This window comes from Biomphalaria glabrata, chromosome 9 (genome assembly GCF_947242115.1).
Source record: "Biomphalaria glabrata chromosome 9, xgBioGlab47.1, whole genome shotgun sequence".
NCBI lineage: Eukaryota > Metazoa > Mollusca > Gastropoda > Planorbidae > Biomphalaria > Biomphalaria glabrata.
In genome coordinates this window covers 21,673,424-21,690,969 of record NC_074719.1, presented here as the reverse complement: position 1 = coordinate 21,690,969, position 17,546 = coordinate 21,673,424, and the positions used below count along the sequence as shown (strand labels likewise).

Below are 17,546 nucleotides of genomic sequence, written 5' to 3'. Positions count from 1 at the left end.
CTAGAAACTAAATAGAATATTTCTAGAAATTATTTCAGTTGGAAAGAGCGTCTCCATCCCAGCCTTTCTTTCCCCCCCCCCCCCCCCTAAAACTAGTGTTAGTTTATGGACGCAAGTTAAAAGCTTGGAAAGTCAACGATTTGTAACATCTTTATGAACAGAAACAAACAAAAGCATTGACACACACACACACACACACACACAAAACAACAACAGGTAAATCTAACAAGTAAACTGGCCTAAGTGCGCTGCTTAGTGACACCAAGCATGACACCGAGGCACAAGCCACAAGCACACTCAGTCATTCCCACTAAGTCAGTTGACACGGCAGTTCACGTGTTCTAACTCACTCACTTCCTTCCTACCACTGACACCGGTACCTGCAGGAAATGATAAGCTTCTTCAACTAAGGACGACAATAACAAGGGAAAACAACGATAGTTTCCCCTACATAAAACGAGGAACTGATGGGAAATGGTGTGTGTGTGTGCGCGCTTGCTTGGTACTACGCTCATTTTTAGATGAAGTTTAACTTTCTGCCCAACTCATGGCAACATAAAAATAAAAAATAAAAAAAAATAAAAAAAACTAACCCCTCCTCCTTTCTCCCTACTTTGATAGCGTCGCAATGAAACTTGAGTACAACACAATTCTTGCTCAATAACTAGGTCATCTTAGCACTCGTGTCTCAATACAACAGACATCTATTAGGCCAACCTGGCCGTTGAACAGTCCCGCACACTTAGGAACATAAAACAGCTCTGATTTCTTTGTACCGCTGTGGCTCCTTTGAAGTGGGTTGACACTTATCAAATGTGGTCAACAGCCAACCTCTTACCCTTCTCCGATAGTATGCTGAAAACAAATGCAGTGACTATCTGATAATTCCGGAGATACTTTTCTCCGTTCAAGAGCACAACTCTATAAACTAAATCAAGATATGTTTAAGTCCGTCTTGCGATCGCCAGATAGTGGGCAGGAATGTCATTCATTAGTCTTGATTGTACATAGCGCTGCTACTCAAGTTTATAAGTGCTTTCTGAGCGCCCCCCCCCCTTTTTTCCCACAGATAATTACAACGAATGAAGGGTCTGAGTAACTCACAAGGACACTAATGTGTCCAGCTGCTATCAACAAGTTTACCATCAACACTCAAATGTGACTACACTTTACAGCTGCACACGCCAAGTAACTGCTTGCTAGTGTCAGTGACACGCTGCAGTGAAATCCTATCGGAGCACCTTTTTAGCCTGTAGCAGAATGCCGTCACAAAGTCACGCATAAACACACCAACGTCTATCCACACCCTCCCCAAATACACTATTTTGTAGAGGCCTAGTAAATATTTTAATTCCCTGGAACAACCACCAAAATGGAGAGTGAGAAACGTGAGAGGTTGTACACTTGTGGACGTTGCTATATAAAACTACACTGCTACCTAGAGGCACACTTGAAGAGTCCGACTAGCAAAAAGTGGTTTTGTAGAGAAAACCACACGTCATAATGTTTGTATTAAAACAATTAAAAGCAATAATGTACTTTTGTAACAGTAATAGAGTTACTTAGTCGATTAAAGTTTAAGCAAAGATAATTAGCTGATAAACTAAGAGTTGGAAGTCCAGCTATTAAGACGTGTAGATATCAATCAAGCCAAAGACCTGCGAAATGTTACCTTTTCAATATATCACTGACTTCATCATCTGACTTGCCGAAGGCGTCTTGTTATGTCACGAAAAATGGGGAGGGGCTTAATGGGGTTAGGGAAACTTCAATGTATCGTGTACATCTACAAGTCAAACACCATAGAGTCAACTGATCATGACCATCAAAACATTCTCTGAAATGAGTTTGGTTGGTGATTTTAAAAAAAATGGGGGGGGGGGGGGGGGAGGAGACGAAAGAAAGTCACTTGGTTGTACCAGTCTACAAAGTATAAAGGTCATAGGTTGAGTGCTTCAAGTGCGTTCGCCGTGTAATTCCTCAATGACACTCCCCCCTCCTTACAAACCTTTTAGCTGGACACACAGTCTTAAGAAACAAGACAACATGGATGTAAGCCAAAGTGCTAACCATAAATATAAACATGACCATTTATCGATATATTGTGTGATTATTGCTTGTTTTCTTTTTAGTCAATACCGAGCATCTAACGGACTTCTAGAAACCAGTTACGACGGCACATGCGAGCCCATCCAAGTGGCCATGTGCAATGGCCTGGTCAACTACAACACCACGAAACTACCTAATAAATTCGGCCACGCCACCCAGGACCAAGTTTACTGGGCCCTCCAGCCTTGGTGGCCCTTCATCGACGCCGGATGCTCCGATAATTTGAGAAATTTTCTCTGCGGGCTGTTTCTTCCTAAGTGTGTGGGCAACAACGTGGAGCCACACTATCCTTGCGCAGAGACCTGCAAGAAGGCCAAGGTCAGGTGCAAGAAACAAATGCGCATGCAGAGCTTCAAGTGGAGCAAAGATTTCCGGTGCGGCAAACTGCTGCCCAAAGACTCTCACCGTTGCATTAAACCAGAACGAGAAGGCAAGAAGAAACAGAACAAGGAGTACAATCTGTGCCAAAAGAACACCCTGCCAATGTGCCAAGGAATACCTTTTACTTTCGGTTCTTTACCCAACGCCTACTTACAAGTAAGTCACGTACAGCTAGTTGTCTAATGCATGCTGTTCATTCAACGATTATTCCTTGTTATAGAAACATGAGTCCCGTGTCTTTCCCAAATTGTGTTATCTTATATTAGAAGCTGTTGCCTACACTTCATTTTTGATCAAACCAAAATGAAAATCATCAACTATTAATGCTACAATGTATTTGCTAACCTTTAGGGAGATCAGAGTGAAATAGCCAAAGAAATGAGACAGTACCAAGCACTTCTGAGCACCAGGTGTTCGGAAAACCTCAAACTGTTCCTGTGTGGGGTCTATATGCCCTACTGCATAGAAGGTCCTAAGGCGCATTCAGCAAATAACGCAAACAACGAGCTTCAAGACGTGGACAACAAAATACCATTTGTTGTACCATGCCGTGAAATGTGTCAGGTATTTCTTTTAAGTGCAATAATACATATCTACACTTACCAATAACCAGATCTAATTACCATCCCTTATTTCCATTAAAAAAAAAAAAAGATTCACTTCATGAGAAGTGTATTAACTTTGTATTAATCAAAATGACAGCTAAAAGGAACATTACGTAATGAAATAATTCTATACACTGCGCTTGATGGTTGACCCACAGAGCTGTGCCTTTCTTTAGACTTAAAGATTTTTTATAACAATACACAGCATAACTAAAGCATAAGTGTTATCAAGACTATTGAATCAAGTGGGTGAACATTACAGGCAGTATGATAAGCTTCAGTCATCCTATCAACAAGTAAAGCATACAAATCAAATGAAAGTACAGAATTTTGTCATGAAATATAAATAACTTTGATACACATTTCCATCTCAGCCACTACTTCACTATGGGTATTTTACTATGTTATACCATAAATAGATAGAGTGGATAATGACATTAAGTTCTAATCAAACTTTAATTGCAAAACACAATTCTCATATCAAACAAAACCCCATTTTACAAAGCAACATTACATCGAATCCAAAGAGTGTCAAGAGAACCTATATTTTGTTAAACCTGAATGAAGACGTTGCATAGCAAGCTATTCTTTCCAATGAGTTGCAGTTCAACAAGTGTGACAGTGCTCACTTGATTCAGATCTAGGGGAACCTGGACTTGAGGAAATGTGTATGAGCAACATTTGTTTGACTTCCTCCTCCAGACATGATGCACAAGATACTTGGTCCACTTTCCCATCCCTCTGCTAAGCCAGAGTTCACATTGTCCGATAGTGTCTGTACTGTTGACATTATCTGTTTGCTGCATTGGCTGCGCACTGACCAAAATATAATACATGGCTGGCGTATGGCATACTGACCAGTCCACCTTAAAGGCAGACACCAAGCCAGGTGTCAACTAAAACAGCCACTACTTCCTTTTATACAACTAAAGACTACAGAACTGGGAAATGCATGTTTAAAAACAACACTAGCAAGCAGGGAAGGAGTGTACAAATATTGAGTCCTAAATAGAATGTATTCAAACTACAGCTCCAGCTCTACTTTAGATGTAAATCTGATAGCCACTTCCACAACATAACACAAATGAAGGCACAATTTATGATAATCACATGTACAAGAAAAAACAATTTTTTGTAGAAACAAATTAGTTTCCCACTTTTCATCAAAATGGCAATGCTTGGTGGAATTAACAGCAGAGTATTACTATTAAATGTCAACTAAAATAAACACACTCTGTTTATTTGGATGAATAATTAAAAGAATCGCTGTCATGTGAATGTAAACAATCTAATAGTAGGTTTGTCTTTGTTTACAGGAAGTGTATGATCAATGCAGCAAGGAGTACCACAAACTGACAGGTGGGCTGCCCTGGCCAGCCAAGTTACATTGCCACAGATTCCCCACATCTTTAGAGTACCACTACAAACACAGGACTAATGCCAGCACTGGGGTCAATGGAGACAGAATGACTTGCACAATGCCTCTACCTAACTAAAAGTTGGGCACATTGTTCTGCAGTGACAGTCACACACACACAAATTTTTTTACAATAAAAAAAAAACTAAATAATTTACAGCATGTATTTTTTTGTTTCACTTTTCTAAAGTTAGATTTTTTTAGTTCAGGTTTCATTGTTTTACAAACACATGTCAGAAGGAAATCAAGCCATATATACAAACATGTCCATATTGTCAGTTGATACAACTGATTAACATGAAATCTTTCTTGTTTAAACTTAACTCATTTGTTCCCCAGATAGAGAGAGCTTTTAAATTGCAGATTGTTCACTAAAATAATTCGAAAAAATCAATGGAAAAAATATATCAACAAAGCAGTTGCTTAATCAGACAGAATATTACAGAACTGAAATTAATTCTATACCAATAGAAATGTATATCTATAGAGAGCATTCATGTTAAGGTTAAAGATATCATAATAAATGCAATGAATGTGCTTTTATTAGGGAAACTGAATGTTCCATTTGAAATTAAAAAGACATCAATGCCTAGATTTTTTTTTATTTAATAAAGATCTAATTTCGAAAGAAAAAAAAAAACAATTCCATCACTATAATGTTTATAAACTGTAAAATATATATATATATATATATATATATATATATAATATATTATCTAGAGATTCAAAATTTAAAAAAAAACAAACTTGCTGAATATTTAATAGCTTTAAAAGGAATCCTAATACTTAATTTTAATAAATGTTTCCACATATAATATACACATTGCCAGATTGAAGTCAGTGGAGGCCAAGAACAGGATTTTTTATGGAGGCCCCAACACTTTTTCAAAAGTTTTAATAAAAATTAATAATAATACTCATCTAAAACCATGTTATATGTATATATATTGTAATAACTGAAGGGAGGCAACTTTACGAGACATAGATGTTTATTCACATGGAGACATGAAAAACACAAAGGACATCTGCTTGGGCGGCGAAAATTGTTCTCGCTAATGTCAACATCCTTCCTAGTCTAGTCAATAATAGTGCGCACCTTCTGCACTATCTTGGATGGCGGTGCGCATGGCAGAAGGTGCAGAAGATACGTACTATTAGAGATTAGTCTGAAAAAGATGTTGACATTAGGAAGAAGAGAATGAAGTACTGCCCAAGTCTAGAACTTATGAAGATGCTGTGTTCAAAGCAGACATTGTTCATGTATTTGTGATGTCCCGTAAATAAACATCCATATCGTTGAGTCGTCTCCTTTAAGTTATTACATTGGTGTCTGGATGTGGGTTTATAGGCAACTCAACGAGAGGAGGTAGGATGATCTTTGAAACAACAAACTCTTAATTAAAGAGCTTAAGCAGGAACTTTGCTACTGATGCCTGAAACTTGGTGGTAGCTTACCTATTGGAAATTGCGCTGGAGATTGTTGAGCTCCTTTGGCAATATTCAGGAAGATAATGATGCAATGCATGAACAAATTAACAGTATGGGGAACAAGGTAGATGGAAGTGTATTGCAAGTCGAAGGACAAATAGACCGAATTGATAAAATGGTGTCACAAGCAAAAGGAGGAATAGACTTGTTGGTGAAGGTGCAGTTGCCTGTAGACTCTGTGAAGAAGTTGCATGGTCAGGACTGTGGCTGCATAAACAGCGGAGAAGGAAGCGCTGGGGATTGGAGTCTGTGACTGTGTTGTGGGCAAGTCTTGCGGATGTGTCTTTCAAGACAAGAAACATGACTATTGCTATGGACCTTAAAGATCTCTGTCTATCTGCCAGTACCTTCAAGGGAAACTCAAATCTTGATAACTGCACACTGACATGTAACAAGAACTGTATGGGTGACGTCTCGAATGAAGATACTTGCAAATGTTTGGCAGAGAAGATACCTGCAAATTTGTGGCAGAGAAAACACCTGCAAACTGCATGGTAAAAGAGATCGCTGCTAACAGTGTGGTAGAAGAGATACTTGCAGAATGTATGGCAAAGGAGCTACCAGCAAATTGCAATGCCGGTTTTCTGTGGGGCAACGAATTCTTCACAAGACGTCCATCAAAGGCGTTGGCTAACGATGCATCTTGGAACAACGGCCCTGAGAGTTACAACAGTGACCGCCATAAACTCTATATGTATCAGGTGGCTGGCGTCAGCGACAACGGTCATGTTAAGCAAAGTAACTATCACAACATTGTCTCAAGAAAAGACAGGTCAACTGGAGAAAGCGGCACCAGAGGAAAACTGCAGATGGTTTCGTGGAGAACAAGCTACCTACCATCTGTGGCCCACAATGATCGACCTCCATCTGAACTGTGAAAACTCCACTGCACTCTTTCTTTTCCGGACAAAAAGCGCTAAGAAGGGGGCAATGTTATAACCTTGCCATGCACACCACCATCTAAGATTGTGCAGAAGGTACGCACTATTAGAGATTAGACTGAGACATGTTGACATTAGGAAGAAGAGAACAAAGTTCCGCCCAAGTCTTGAACTTATGAAGATGCTGTGTTCAAGGCAGACATTCTATGTATTTATAATGTGGGTGGAAACGATTATAGGAGGAAACGATTAGGCTAAAGGGTAGCAAAACAAGACTCCAGTGGGGGTGCCTAAGGGGGTGCGAAAGCATCCTCATTGCACTGTGCGGAGTTGTAAAAAAGCTCCCACAACCTTGTCACAATCCAGGCGCTGTTCCTCAAGGGGCCGTTACATAAATGGCGTGTCCCGCACGGTTAACCTGGTGTAGAAAAGGAAAATGGCAGCGGTCTTAGTGTACGTTGCCTCTTGCCATGAGTCTGACCCACCCGCTAGTTATGTTATAGTCATTAAGGCTGGTGAGAGAGAGCTTTTGTTCGCTTTTGCTGGCCTAGAGTTCCAAGAGCCGAAGGCTCAACTCTACCTGACAGTTTCAAGAAGAAGAAAAAAAAAGTATTTATGATGTCCCGTAAATAAACATCTGTGTTTGTTGAGTTGTCTCCTTTAAGTTATTACAATATATGTATATATACTAGATAACGAAATAGAATGTTTGTAAATTTAATCTCATTTTTTTAAATAATATTTACTATGTATGCTACTATGAATATTTTATTTAAAAAAATGTTTTTGAGTTTGTTCATGATAATGATCCGCTACAAGCAGATACTTTCTAACCATGACAGTGTCGCCAACCGAATGAATTAGACTATTGTCTGTAAAAAAATATTTGGGAAAAAAAAAATTTCTGACTTGTCAAAATTCAGATTTTTAAAAAATATTGTGTAGGCTCCCTCTCTTGTGGAATCCCTGAGACAATAGCCCCACCTGCCCTCCCTTAACTTCGGCCCTGTATATACATGATGAATAATAAATTAAGAAACTTACTTGAGTTTGCTAGCATATTCCAACTCTACAGCATTTCGTTCTTTCAAAAAGTGAATGTACTTTTCGCAGAAGTCTATTCCCTTTTGGGTATGTACACTCACTTCATCCCAACGATCCTTGAAATAAAAGACAAAACTTGTCATAAAAATGATAATAAAAATAATTTTTAGAAAGGAAATCATTTGCGAAATGGTGTTAAGACAGTGTAAATTAACAAATTCTATACAAAGTTTTCGTTAGAATTAATTAATATACATAGTCTCTGATATAATCTTAACATGAACATAAAATATTACATACCATCTTTACACAAACATTTAATTTTTATTTTACTCTACCTATCTTTCAATTCTTATCATCTAATCCTCAACATACCCCTCATCTAAGAAATATTATTCCTCTACACAAGGCTTAGCTTGGTGATTGTTATACTAATGCCTTTGACATGCATGTTATATATATAATTCTATATATAAAAACAAAATAAATTAATCACAACTAATGGATAAAATAATTGTTTTGTTTTCATTCATTTTTCTTTTGATGTATGTGTTGTTTAGAGAAATTAAATAATTTTATGCAAACTTTTATCTTGATCTTATTACATTAAGTTTTGTGAAAATATGAGTAAACTATCATAAAAAATACTTTTGATTCAATTTGTATAATTTCTCAAGAGATGTGTACAGTCTTTAAGTTTTTATTTTTAAATTCCATTATCCAAAGTAAAATTTCATTTTGGTTTTATACATTCAATTTGTTTTATCTAAAAAGGGTGTTTATTCCCCTTTAATTCTATACCAAATATAACATTTACTAATTACAAACAAAAACGTGGTAGAGAAATAGTCTATATGAGCAAAATTGATTTAGATAATTCAGTTGAAACATGGAAAATAATTATGGATAGAGAAAGTTAAGAGGCAGCTTGTTTTCCTATGACATGCTTCTAAAGACTCATTTCAGTAAAACCTTAACAGGAAATGGTTACTGATGACAAACATGTTTTAAGATCCAAAATGGCGGCTTGTGCTAGTACCCTCTAGATCTAGGACAGTATAGAAGTCTAGAGTCTAAGTCTGGATGTTAAGTAACTTAATAAAAATGTATAATCTAGATCCAAGAGACAGATTCCTATATGTGGTATTTGTTTATCTACCTAAAGCCTTTGACATGGTCAGCAGAAGTGGCCTTTTCAAGCTCGTTGTAAGCAAAATAGGATGCTCTCCCAAAATACTTAAGTTCATTGAGTGTTTTCATGAGGAAAAAAAAGTGAAATTTAATGAAGCCAAAGAAGCACCTTTTGAGATAAGCAGCATTGTCAAGCAGGGATGTATTCTCAGACATACTCTGGTCTATTCTTCTCCTACGTACTGAATTATGCTTACAATGACATCAACAAAGGTGTACATGTATTTCTCTGGATACAAGATCCTGTGTAAAACTGTTCAATGTGTCCAGATTGAGGACAAAAAAACAAAACAAGAAAGGTTCTAATCAGGAAACTCCTGTACCCTGATAATGCAGATACTGTTGATGACTCTGCTACTCAGCTTCAGACTCTGGATGACAAACTATCTGCATGACATTTAAAGTAAGACCAAAATACTAGTTCAGAACAAGTACTGCACCTCAAATGACCATTAAAGGCCAACCACTGGAAATTGTTGACCATATATGTTATCTTGACTCCATCATTTCCAGTGCAATGTGGCAGGTTGTACGATTTTGTTTTTTTGTTTTTCTTATTTTGTAATTTGTGTTGGGTATATGCATGTGAGGGTTAAAGTTATATATATATATATATATATATATATATATATATATATATATATATATATATTTTATATATATATATATATATATATATATATATATATATATATATATATATATATATATGTATGTGTGTTAATGCGCAAAAATATGGTATTATAATATAAATATTATATAAAAGCTGCCTTATCGAACAAGTTAAGCTGAATTGCTGCGATTTTTCGCAATTGAATAGCTGTAGCTCTGTATTGGCTAGACCTAGAAAAAAATATTATATATACACAACTAAATAAACTCGTTATCCAGTGATCTATAAAACTATAGTAGAATATATGATATATATCTAATATATATATATTATATATATAGATTATAGATCTATATCTACTGATAGACAGTATAGTAGTATATTATATTATAATTATATTGTTATGACCCTATTGGCGGTGCAAAAGTGTTAACTATAGGCTCAGCTGACACACGTGAATCACTCAGGTCAGCGGGGCCATGGACAAGGGACAGTACTACGATTACACGCAAATATGACCAATGTTATGGTCATGTGATTGAAAGCCTGCGTGTACGAGAGATAGTGTGTAGGAAAGCGGCAGTTTAAGACCGGAGAGCGTCAAGACCGGGACTGTTAGTCAGCCATGAAGTCGGTCCTGGTTGAGTCCTCATGTGTTGATGTACAAGTCCAGAAAGAGAGACAGTAGGGTTTTGTACGGTGATGTACAGAGTGACATTTTAGTTGTTGATGTGTTTGATGCCAATTGTCTAGTATTGGCTGTTACCTACTTATTCACTCATTATTAAAGTACCCGATATTGTGAAGCTCTTGTTGTCAGGTTCTTGATGTGTTGTGTTGTGTTTAGCAGTGTTTACAGAAAGCCTGATTAGGAGAGAGAATCGTAACACTGGTGTCAGAAGTGGGATTTCCTATGGCTTCTGTAAAACTGCTAGATGAACTGAATCTGAAAGAACTGAAACAAGAGCTGAAATGGCGAGGACTGAAGTACTACGAAAGGAACAACGAAACTCTTAAAGAACGTCTCCGGCAAGCCCTGGTGGATGAAGAGGAAGACCCGAACACGTACCTCTTTGAACTCAAACCCGATATTGTAGAGCTCTTGATCACCTTTCAAGAGCAGATGTTGGCTGGCTTTCAGAGTGTGATCAATTGTGACCCGGTGAAAGAGACAGATGAAGAAACAAGAGAAGAGACCGAGACCAATAGTTCAACCAACGCTTTTGCTACAGACGTCCATGACGTGAGTGCCTCCGTCAGCCAGATAGAACAAGACAACGTTGTGTCTTACCTCAAGCCTGTAGCTGAGGACATAAAAGACATCTGTCAATCTGTCAGTGCTGATGAGAGGAACTCGAATCCTGATGGCTGCACCCAGATGTTTGGCAAGAACTTTGTGTGTCGAGCTTTGCAGGGAGAACGCCAACTCCAAGGAACCCATCGGCAAGGTCTGCACCCAACAGACGTTTGTCCTGCTGACGAGACCATAGTGAGAAGCCCTGGTTATGGTCAAGTAAGTGAACTGGAGCCTGATGCTGAAGATGAGGGTCCTTCGAAAGTGGAGTGCTGCCAACTTGCTCCACTAGTTTGCCCTCCGGACAATCCTGAAGATGATGTGTGCCACTATTTCCCCTCCTGTGGACCTGATACCCATTCCCAAAACCCGTCTCTTGAAAGCCCTATGAAACAACCTGATAGGCCAACGATCTTGGTGACCCCAGTCCTGACATCCTATCCCTCCCCATGTGTTAAGTGGCTGCCCTCAGTTGTGAGCGACCGAAGAAGACGACGTTTGCTGAGTCCAAAGTGCACGGCGATGCGACCACGACGTCTGTGCAACCAGGTGAAGGACAACTGGAGCAGAAGGAGAAAGAGACATACGCAGAATACAACGCAGATGGCTCCATCGAGATGGCACTATAAGCATATTGTCGCCCCCACCGATAGACCTCCTCCTGCATCGATTCAACTCCAATGCCCATGTCGTGTGATAGATTTTGTCCGGGACGGACAAATATGAGAAGGGGGCGGTGTTATGACCCTATTGGCGGTGCAAAAGTGTTAACTATAGGCTCAGCTGACACACGTGAATCACTCAGGTCAGCGGGGCCATGGACAAGGGACAGTACTACGATTACACGATTACACGCAAATATGACCAATGTTATGGTCATGTGATCGAAAGCCTGCGTGTACGAGAGATAGTGTGAAGAAAGCGGCAGTTAAAGACCGGAGAGCGTCGAGACCGGGACTGTTAGTCAGCCATGAAGTCGGTCCTGGTTGAGTCCTCATGTGTTGATGTACAAGTCCAGAAAGAGAGACAGTAGGGTTTTGTACGGTGATGTACAGAGTGACATTTTAGTTGTTGATGTGTTTGATGCCAATTGTCTAGTATTGGCTGTTACCTACTTATTCACTCATTATTAAAGTACCCGATATTGTGAAGCAGGTTCTTGATGTGTTGATGTGTTGTGTTTAGCAGTGTTTACAGAAAGCCTGATTAGGAGAGAGAATCGTAACAATATATATATATATATATATATATATATATATATATCTAGACTTAGACTCTAGATTTAGTATTAGTGATAATAGATTCATACAATAGTCTGGCCAATCTGGCAATCAAATACACAGTATTGTGACAGTATAGTCAGTGAATACAGTATGTAGACTAAATGATGATAGAGAAACATACAGTCATCTATAGTCAGTATTAGTAAGTGTAGAATAGTGTAGAATAGATAGAGATCTATCTAGATCTAGATCTTTTCTAGATACTAGACTCTAGAATACTAGATCTAATCAGTCTACTCTAGTGACTCTAGTCACAGTCTAGTGTGTATACTTTCAAAACTAGAATCTAGAGTCTAGATCTATTCAATGTATATATATAGTTAAATATAGTATCTAGTATATATTTATATATGACATTATATTATAATAATTATATGACAAGTGTGTGTATGTAACTAAACTCATACATGACATTATAGTATGATTATAGAATCTAGATCTAGTAATGAACTGTAATGTGTTAATAGCCAGTACTGAGTAGACTAGATAGATCTTTACTAGATCTATATACTTTTTTTCTATAGAAAGAATCTAGTAGAGATAGTCTCTAGCTAGACCTTCTAGAGTCTAGAGATATTTAGATATAGAAACTCTATTATACTTAAATACTAACTTATATAAATTATAATACTAGAGATCTATAATTCTATTCTAGACTGACTCTAACACTCTAAGTCTAAGACAGTCTAAGACTAAGATTGACTAGATCCTAGTAGCAGTAGTATAATAAGACTGTATTATTACTATTATTTATATAGACCTAGATCTAGATTAAGATAGTAAAGACACTTTGAAAGTAGTAACAAGTAGATGATTCTAAGATCAGAAGATGATCATGATTAGCTCTATTAAGTCTATTAATATTTATATACTCTATAACTTGTATATACTCAGGTCAGTACTGTGACTGTCTAAGAAGTGTCTATAGTCACACTATAGTGATAATAGTGTCAATAGTGACTATACTCTATCTAGACTATACTCTACTCTAGTATAGATCTAATTATAGAGACTATACTTGACTATACTAATACTGCTATACACTGTCACTGTCTGTGAATATGACTTATATAGACTCTAGTTACTAACTTAGTTACATAGAATCTAGTACTACTAGATCTAGATCGTAGATCTAGATCTATGTCTAGTCTATATTCTATATACTATAGTTAATTAGATCTAGGGGTCTAGTATCTACTTACCCATAATTCAGTTCCCCAGCTCATGGCTAGAAATCACCCGTGGCTATTTTCAATATATCCTTACAACCATCTAGATCTAGAGAGTCAAGATCTAGTGATATAGATTCTACTGCTCGTTCTCCTCTCTTCACCTTCCTCCTACTTCCCGGTGATCAATCTAACATGGCGTATGGATGAGTCACGTTCCTTCTCGCTGAGATACGAGAAACTTTGGCAATCCAGGCAGGAATATGAATCAAAGAAAGTTACGCTGCCAAAGCTATGCTAAGTAGATTCTAGATCTAACACTTTTAGAGTATTAGAGTAGAATTTTTAGAATCCTATTGTTGGCAAGAGATCTGTAAGTGAAACTCAAAGATCTAGATTAGATCTAAAAAAATCTAGATCTTCGACAAAGTTTTGGTAACAAAGATGAGGGCCGTATTTGTGATTTTACGTCTTAAAAAAAAAAAGAGAAGACACTACCAAGAAATGCAACTGCATTATTAAATATGACAATAGATATATAAAGTTGTCGTTCCTTTTAAAAAAATGAATTTAAATTCTTGAATACAATGTATTACGAATATAGCTGCTTTTGTTATTTTTTTTTTTATTTAAATGTTGCCTAATGTTATTGTATAAATTACAGGCGTTCCTTAAAATAATAATTTACGTCCTAAGCCTGTTAGTTTAAATACAAATTGTGAAGCTACGTCTGTAACAATGAATAATGCATACTGGTCTACATCTTACCAGGCAGAGCAGGTACTATTGTGCAATGTATGTATACTTAGGGTCAAATCATAGACACACACACACACACACACACATATATATATATGTATGTGTGTGTGTGTGTATATGGTTCAAACATAACAAGAGACAGAGCATCAATAAAAGAGATAAGAACCCATTTAAGCTTACATGACCAAACTGGAAAATCTGGTAGAGTAAAATCAGCTTCACAATAAAATTAAAACTGTATTCTTCCCTAGTGCTATTACAGCATGGAATGGGTTGCCTGAGCTAGCCAGGAAAACCAGTGACTTGGCAGAATTTAAGTCATTGGTTAATATGCATGACTAAATGCATGACGCGTAGGACGTAATCATCTTCTTTTTTGAAGTAACGTCTGTATTATATAAGATAAGAAGAAGAAGATAAGGGTTTCTGTACTCCTATACAGTTGTGAAAGTTGGATATTGAACACTGAGGCTGAAAGAAGGATCTAAGCTTTTGAGAGTAATTGCTACACACACACAAAATGCAGGGTATTGTCCTTGGAGCAAGAGAACTGGCGTTCTTACAGTCGTCATAGTCTGGTCTGTTGGGCAAAAACTAGTTTCCTGCTGGACAGGAGTGAGTTGGCGCACGTTGTTTTACATTTGCTGTATCGAGAGTAAGATTTATTGCGACGAATTCCTCTGCCTAGAAACGGGCTAGCTCGTGAGAGCAGATCAGACCGTCCGAAACAGCCCGCGCCATTAGCCCAGTCTTTGCCCATATGAGAGGCCATGAATCAGCCGAGACCCAGGAGCTTAGATGACCCAGTACAGCGCTATCCGCTTTTCAGAGAAGCCGTTCATTTCTTCATTTAGCGGCCAATTTGTCAAAACAAGCTGGGATCTCCACTGACTGAGTAACAATAGAAAAATTTAGTACATGCTCTCCGTGGAGGAGACTGCCCACCCAAAATAAACCTGACTCTTTTAAGATAGGACGGAGCCACCAAGAAGCTTATTCTACAGACATACTCAAACCGATGTCAACAATAACTATAAAAATCTACCCATCAGATAACATCTACTGCTACACCGATGGGCAGATGACGAAGGGCCCCGCTAGATCCTTATAGCAGGGCCGGCTTTAGATAATCGAAGGCCCTAAGCGAATTGAATTTAGTGACCCCATATGAAATAGAAAAATAAAAAATCATAACAGCTAAAAAATAAAATAAGGCAATTTATTAAACACCTTGTGTACTCCAACAATAATAAAAATAGTAAAATAATAGTAAAAATAACAAAATAGATATTAGTGAGCAAATAGATGCTATCTTACTAGATTTTTCAAGGCTTTTGACAGTTCACTCGCATTAGAAGAGGCACTCGGCGCCACATATAACATCCACCGATTTATAAGAGCTGTCGTTTTTATGCAGTAGGCAACCTCACATTGCGGCGTGAGGGGAAATGAGGCGGCAGATGTCCTCGAAAGGAAAGGCTGCAACGAATCTCGAAGTACCAATCACGTTTTTACAGGCGACGGCAGAAATCCAAGAACTCATTTAGGAGAAGTGGTTAAAATCTTGGAAGGAATCCGAGAGGGCCCGTAGTGTCTAGCAGTGTCACCCAGATCGCGACGATCCATGGTGGCTGTTGATGAGGTCAGACCAGTCAATCATTGCGCAGAGTAGGACAGAACACTGTTCTGTTGGGGCATGCTTTGCCCGGTTCCGTCCGAACTATGACCCCCGATGCCTTCACTGTGGAGAGAGCATGGAAACAGTGTCGCATATCGTACGGGTGTCCTCAAGTCCGCGTGTTAAGGTGGGACGTGTCTGGACAGTCACTCGATCTGAATGGGGGCTACGAGGCATTACGCAGGACGGGCCATTTTGTTTTTTGCGAGAGCATCACGGCAGTATTAGTCCTTCCTCTTATATTCCCTTTCCAGCTATTGGTCTGGGGGGAGCGCTGTGATGTCTCCAAGCATTATTTCTGGTATTTAAAGCTTTAAAAAAATAAGAAAATGTTGAGGTGACTACAGTGCATTATCCTGCTTCCCTTCTATAAAAAAAAATAATTTTAATTTTAATTCACTACTTTCTCTCATTTAAAAACTTGGTCTCTGGTGCTGCTGTTCATTTATGTTTAATATGTATATAAAAAAAATTGTAGATCAAAAACTTAATCTGCTATTCAGTGCACCAGCGACTGGTAGAAATTGGTAACTATAGTTTTTCTTAATTTTTTTTTTTATTGGAAGTTGGCGGGAAACCGAAAAACCCATTTTGGCTACGCTTTTCTTTTTGCTGGAAGGGAGGGGGGTGACCTTAAAAACCATCTTGGATACCATCATATTGAAATTTGGTCATTGTAGTTTGCTTTAGATTTTCTATAGAAAAGGGGAGTTTTATTGTCAAAACCATATGTTAGGAGGTTTTAAACTCAAAACCCTCAGAGATTTTTTATCTCAAAAACCTCAATTGGCTACGCTCATAGAGTTTGGTGACTGAAGTTTACTTATTGTGCGAGTTTAATATTGAAAAGGGGGTTTTAACCTCAAAACCCCACTGGAAGGGGTTTTTAAACTAAAAACCCTCTTTGGGAGTTTTAAACTCAAAATCCTCTCTACGTTCATATAATTTGTTGTTTATATTGAAAAGTGCGGTTTTAAACTCAAAACCCGCTGTATTGGGTTTTAAAATAAAAATCCTCTAGGTCTAGAGGTGGGTTTTTTAAAAATTAAAACTTCTCTTGGCTACGCTCAAAGAATTTGGTGACTTGTTTGCTTTAGTTTATATTGAAGATGTGTTTTTTGACGTCAAAAAAACTCTGGAGGTTGTTGTTGTTTTTAAACTAACCCCCCCCCCCCCCCCCGGCTACGCTCATGGAATTTGGTGACTGCCGCTTGCTTTATTTATTTTATTTTTTTTTTCTGTTTTGTTTTATTGAAGGGAGGGAAGGTTAACCTCAAACACCCAGTAGGAGTGTTAAACTCAACCACCTCCCTGGTTGCGCTGGGGCAAGGGATTGTTTAACATTAAAATCTGACTACAAAAAGCAAAATTAAAGCAAACAAAAAAATAGTCCACACCGGGGGAGGGAGGGGATATCATTTCATAAAGCCGAAATCTCGGCCTGTAAACGTAATTTAGTTTTGCTTTAAAAAAAAAAGGAACAACATAATTCTTGCTTTATAATAGTTGTATTTATTTTCTACAAAAGCTGTATTGAAATATTTCAACTTAGTAACTTAATTTTACTTTCGTTTGTACAGAAAGCCTTATTTCTTTTCCAGCATTTTTTATAGCGATATTTATATAGGTTAGCA

General features: G+C 37.8%; 2 protein-coding genes across 2 annotated transcripts in view; one reads left to right on the top strand and one right to left on the bottom strand.

Annotated features, from left to right (window-relative positions):
* LOC106073765 (formin-binding protein 1-like) overlaps positions 1-13,674 on the bottom strand; it is a 33,137-nt gene extending 19,463 nt beyond the window's left edge. Inside the window, exons 1-2 of the mRNA XM_013234411.2 lie at positions 13,509-13,674; positions 7,926-8,041 (exon numbers count right to left, since the gene is read on the bottom strand). Coding sequence (XP_013089865.1) covers positions 7,926-8,041; positions 13,509-13,532 — 140 coding nt within the window. The 5' untranslated portion in view covers positions 13,533-13,674. The remainder of the gene's footprint in view (positions 1-7,925; positions 8,042-13,508) is intronic.
* LOC106073766 (frizzled-4-like) lies at positions 1,999-4,669 on the top strand. The gene is made up of 3 exons (XM_013234412.2): positions 1,999-2,646; positions 2,842-3,054; positions 4,412-4,669. The coding sequence occupies exons 1-3, from the start codon at positions 2,047-2,049 to the stop codon at positions 4,589-4,591; spliced, it is 993 nt and encodes a 330-aa protein (XP_013089866.2). The 5' UTR covers positions 1,999-2,046; the 3' UTR covers positions 4,592-4,669.
* Positions 13,675-17,546: the final 3,872 nt, after the last annotated feature.